The sequence below is a fragment of the Balearica regulorum genome, chromosome 26 (assembly GCF_011004875.1).
Source record: "Balearica regulorum gibbericeps isolate bBalReg1 chromosome 26, bBalReg1.pri, whole genome shotgun sequence".
Taxonomy (NCBI): Eukaryota; Metazoa; Chordata; class Aves; order Gruiformes; family Gruidae; genus Balearica; species Balearica regulorum.
Genome location: NC_046209.1, coordinates 2,201,642 through 2,206,704, shown reverse-complemented (window position 1 = coordinate 2,206,704; position 5,063 = coordinate 2,201,642). Strand labels below are relative to the sequence as shown.

Below are 5,063 nucleotides of genomic sequence, written 5' to 3'. Positions count from 1 at the left end.
GCCCCACGCTGGGCCGAGGCGGGGAGCCTGGGGGGGCGAGGGCTGGCTGGGGGACGGGCTGGGGACGTGGAGGGGGCAGGGAAAAGGGGTCCCATCGGGTGCGGGCAGCGCCGTGGCAGGGACTGAAGGGTGGGGGGATGCTGCCTGTCCGACCCTCAGTGCCCGCGACCACAGACAGGGCGTCTGGGCTGCAGGGCCGGCGTCCCCGGGGCTGCGCTGAGCCCGAACCCCGTTCAGATCCCAGCCACAGCCATCGCCACCCCGTCCCCATCCCGCTGGAGCCCTGGGCTGTGGTGGAGGGGCCGGCTGTGCCCGGGACCACCAACCCCCCCCACCCCCCAGCTCTGCAGGATGCCCAGCCGGGGAAGGGGGGGTCTGGCTGGGGGGGGGCCGAGGTGTGGGGCCGCGCCGGGCGCTGACCCCGAGTCGCTCGCTGTTTCCTGCCTTCTGGCTGCGCCGCGGTCCCTGGGGACCGGGAAGTGTCTGCGATGGCTGGGATGGTGTCGGTCCTGAATCCATTCTCAGCTACTGCCGTTTCCTTCCTGAGCTGGAAATAACGGTGAGTCACCCCCCGGCTCCCCCCGGCTCTGCCGGACCCCTGACCCCGGGACCCCGGCGTGCCGGTGGCTTCACTGGTCGGATGCTTCCTCTGGCAGCCCCCCCCTCCAAGGGCTCCCCGCAGCCTCCCGGGGTCACCGGGGATCCCGACGGGGCGTCCACCCCCCGCGGCACTGCAGCCCCTACCTCTGTCCCATTTTCCAATCAGCCTCCCGGCTCTAATTAATCCTTCCCGTGCCGAGGGATGGCACTGCGTTGTGGCCAGGCCATGGGAATGTCTCTGCCCTGTCCCCCCTCCCCGTCCCAAGCTCCTGCGGGACGGGGCAGGGGGTGTCTCAACTTTGGGACCACCGGACTTGGGGTGCGGGAATGGGGCTGGTCCTCCCCCCGCACGGACTCTGCAGCCCAGGGACCCCCGACACGACCGGGGGGGGGGGGGGGGGGGGGGGCCGCCTCCCAGAGGCACTTTCACCTGGAAAGCCGCCTGCCAGCACCTTCCCCACCCCTGGAGGCGGCTGGGGGGGGACAACGACAGCGGGGGGCTCGGGAGGGGGTGATCCCTCCTGGGCAGTGCAGGCAGGAGGAGGCCGGATGCCTGAGCACGCTCTGCCTGCCCTCTGCACAGGATACTGTGGCGGTGGCAGCAGGAAAATCTGCAACTTTCCTGGAAACCTTCTTCAAAGCGGATCACAGATGCTGGGAAGTAACTGCAAAACAGCAGCAGCTGCTGGTCCCTGTCCCCCTCCCCGGCTCGTCCCCCCGTCCCTGGCTGGGGCCCCCCCGGGGTGCCTGCGGGGTCCCTGGCCGAGCCGGGTGCTGCCCTGGCAGCTGCTGGGCAGCGCAGGTTGAGGCTTGGGGGGGGGTGTGTGATGCCTGAGCAGGGCTGGGGGGACGGCTGGGCTCGGGGGGACACAGGGGGACTGGTGACGCGGGGAGATGTCCCGGTGAGCAGAGCCGCCTTTATTGCCCAGCCGCCTGGGGCGCGCTGAGAACGTGGCGTTAAACCCCGGAGCTGATTAAAGAGCAGCTCCAAGCAGTCGGTGGGGAAACCATCCCTTGGTTGAGCTAAAACTCTGCCCAAAAGCTGGACGATCGACCCCTCCGGTCCTGCCGTCCTGCTGCGGCGGCGGCATCGGGACACATGGCAGCGTCACGACAGGCGGCGGGATGAGGACGCACGGCGGGATGAGGACGCACGGCGGGATGAAGGCACGCGGTGACCACCAGCATCGTCCACCCGGATGCGCTGGCTCCGATCAGACCTGGCCGGGGCTGAGCCGCTGCTGGGTCCCAGTGCTAAGGGATGCTGTGGGACTGGGAATGGTGGGCTTGGTGGGGCGGGGGGGGCCCAGCCCCCAGCAGGGAGGGGGTTGGGGGGCTGCGGGGCTTCAGCCCTTCCTGCAAAAGAGGGGAGGGCAGGGAGTGAGTCTCCGCACGGCCCCCGGGTCCTGCTCCCTTGGGGACACCGGTGACGATGGCACATGTCGGCAAGCGTGCCCGTGAGCACCCAGGCTGGCTGCGCCGCTGAAGCCCCTCCCCGAGCTGTGCGCCCCCCACCCCCCCAGCCATGCAGGCAGGGAGCACCCACAGAAAGTACCGGGACGGGGGGCACCTGCGCCCAGTCGCTCGGACCCTCGCCCGCCGCCGCAGCGCGTCAACCTCGGCCGCGTAGTCCCTCCTGCAGGGAGAGCGGGGCTGCGTGAGGGGGTCTCCCCGTCCCCGGGAGGGGAGGACGGAGGGTCCCCAGGGGGAGGGACGGACAGGGCAGGGTTGGGGGGGCTGGAGGGTTGAGGTCCAAGCTGGGTGTGGGGCTGGGGGGGGTGGATGCTCTGGGATGCCCAGCCCGTGACGGGGGACAAGGACCTTACAGGGTGGCCTCGAGCTCTCTCTGCCTGGCCTCGCACTGCTCCCCGCGTGCCCGCAGCGCTCGCCGCTGCTCCGCCGCCTCCTCCAGCCGCTGCCGCAGCCCCAGCGCCTGCTCCTCGCCCCGGGCCAGCTCCTCTGCGGGACGAAGGGAACAACGGGGTCACCCTTGCGCTCCAAACCCCGGCACCCCAAACCCGAGCCCGCCGTGCCAGGCATTGCCCCCAAAGGGCGTGTAGCTGGGGGACCCCCCCCAGGCAGGGGGACCCGCGCCCCACGCTGCTGCTGCCGGGGGATGGACAGCGGGATGCGGCGTCCAGGCAGCCCTCACCTTGCAGAGCCGCCTTTCCCCGGGCCAGCTCAGCCCGCTCGCGCCGCAGCACCAGCACCTTGTCCTGCAGCACCGTGGCGTTGGCCTCCAGCGTGGCCTGGGGAGAGGGGACACAGCGGCGTGGGGACAGGGGTGGGCAGTGTCCTCCCACCTCTTCATCCGCTGTCCCTGCTCACCCTGTGTCCCCAAGCTGTCCCCGTGCTCCTGGTGGCCTTAGGTCCCCCCCGTCAGGTTTCTCGAAGGGGTAGGAACATGGATTTGGGGAAAATCCCTCTTCCCTGGAGGGACTGCTCATCCTGGTGAGGATGCTGCTGCACCAGGGATGTCCGGGGAGCCCCGGGCTGCTCAGGCTCCCCGTGGATGGTACCTCGGGTGCCTGGGAGGGGACGGGGCTCCCCCCCAGCCGGGTCCCCGAGAGGCTGCACAGCCCAGCCCCGCTCCCGGCGCCAGCCCCGGGAAGCCGGAGCACTTTTCCAGCCTCTCCGGGCCATTGTTTGGCCGGATGAGCCCGGAGGGGCGGCGGGATCTGGCTCTTCCTCCAGGCTGTGGCCGCGGCAGTGGGGCCAGGCTCTTTCCCAGCCCGGGCCGCAGCTAAAAATACCTGGGAGGAGAGGAACGGCAGGTCTGCACCGGCTGCGGCCTCCGCTGCTGCCTTGGGACGGGGTAATTACACGTGTGCGGAGCAGCTTGGTCACGGCTAAGAATAGCTGCCCCCGGCCGCGCACGGGCACCCGGGCAGGGAGACGGAGGCACCGGGGCTGTGCCGAGGGACCGGGAGTGGCTGGGGGTCCCATCTTGGGATGTCCCGTGCAGGAAGGGGGCTGTGCACCCCTGGGGTGCTGCCGGTCCCCCCATCCCAGGGTTGCCTCTGCCCCTTCCCAGCTGATCTTTGCAGCCAGCCTTTGCTCTCCAGGGGATGCTCGCCCGCAGCATCCTCCCCATCGGTGCTGGGGCTTTCCGCGAGCCTGGTCGAAACCCCCCCGAGGCTGAAGCATCACCTCGGTCTTGGCTACTGAGCTGCCCCCGAACCCCCCCTCTCCATCCCAGCATCGCTCTCCCCACACGTGCAGCCGGGTGACCGAGGACCCTCCCATCCATCCCCACCAGCACCTACCGCCCGCTCCCGGCAGGACACCAGGCTGGCATTGAGCTTCTTGCCATTGCCGCGGGCTTGGGCGAGCTCCCGGCGCAGAGCATCCTCCGCCTGCGCGCCCGCCGCTGCCGCCCGCTGCAGCCGGGCTCGCTCCCGCTCCAGCTCGGCCACGCGGTTCCCCAGCTCCCGGCTCTCGTTGACCGCCCGTTCCTGGCAGCCCCGCAGCTTCTCCACCGCCTCCGAGCGCCACACCATCACCGCCACCGAGACCGTCACCGCCGCCACCAGCACCAGCAGCGCTGCGCACAGTCCCAGCACCTTCAGGGTGGCCTTGGGCACCGCGGGGTCCATGCCGGAGGGGGACACGAGGCCGTGAGCCCGCTCCGCCGGCGGCTTCCCCGGGATGTGCCAGCGTCCCCGGGGCAGGTCGCTCCCTGGGTTGCCGTAATTGCCGCGTGTGGGTTTTTTTTCTCACCAAACACTGCTTCGGGCTGCGGTTTCTTGCAGGTCACAGCCCAGAATAGCTTTTGTTTGTGCTGGAGGTGGGAGGATGGTCTGTCCCTGTGCCCAGCTGTGGGTCACAGCTGCAGGGACAAGCGGGGATGCAGTTGGGGTTCAGTGGGTCTCGGGGATGCTGAGGCTACCGACTGCCCAAGGGGTTTCTGCAGCACCCCCTTGCCCCCGCCGTGCAGCAGGGTCTGGGCTCCGGGTCTCCAAGAGCTGCTGGACCAACAAAACACTGGATTTTCACAGTTTTATTGGAAATTGGTTAAAAGTCACCTAACTGGGGAATGCCCGTGGACCCCTCAACTCAAGGCAGCCCTGTACAGTGCTACATCTCTGTCCCCTCCTGCCTGTGCCCCGTCCCCTCCCTCGCCCTGGGCACAGCCCTTGGTGGCCGAAGGGAAACCGTTTCCCCGGGATGTCCCCATGGCGAGCGGGGGGAGTTTGGCAGGCAGGGTGCTATAGGACGGCGCGGACAGTCCCGGGGCAGGAGCGAGCGGGAGGCAGGACTGAGCGGGCACCAGGCTCCCGCAGCGGGCACTGCGCCTGCTGCCCACCCCCCCCCCGCCAGACCCCGCCGGGCTGGATGGGGACGGTCCCTCCTCGCCCCACGTTGGGGGACAGGGAATCAGCGGGGCCCATGGTCCTGCTGCTTCGGGCTCACAGGAGTAGCATCCCGAGGAAGAGGAGAGCCAGGAGGCTGAGGGACATGGC

The 5,063-nt window shown here is 69.9% G+C and overlaps 1 protein-coding gene across 3 annotated transcripts; it reads right to left on the bottom strand.

The window, feature by feature from the left end:
- Positions 1-1,246: 1,246 nt before the first annotated feature.
- CCDC194 (coiled-coil domain containing 194) lies at positions 1,247-4,858 on the bottom strand. 3 transcript variants are annotated; one of them, XM_075776699.1, is made up of 5 exons: positions 3,867-4,858; positions 2,753-2,849; positions 2,427-2,559; positions 2,156-2,236; positions 1,247-1,956 (listed from the first exon to the last, which is right to left on the bottom strand). In XM_075776699.1, the coding sequence occupies exons 1-5, from the start codon at positions 4,194-4,196 to the stop codon at positions 1,947-1,949; spliced, it is 651 nt and encodes a 216-aa protein (XP_075632814.1). In that variant the 5' UTR covers positions 4,197-4,858; the 3' UTR covers positions 1,247-1,946. The 3 variants fall into 3 exon arrangements, with proteins under 3 accessions (XP_075632814.1, XP_075632815.1, XP_075632813.1); XM_075776700.1 differs by having other exon boundaries at positions 2,171-2,236; XM_075776698.1 differs by having other exon boundaries at positions 1,247-2,236.
- Between the last annotated feature and the right edge of the window lie 205 nt (positions 4,859-5,063).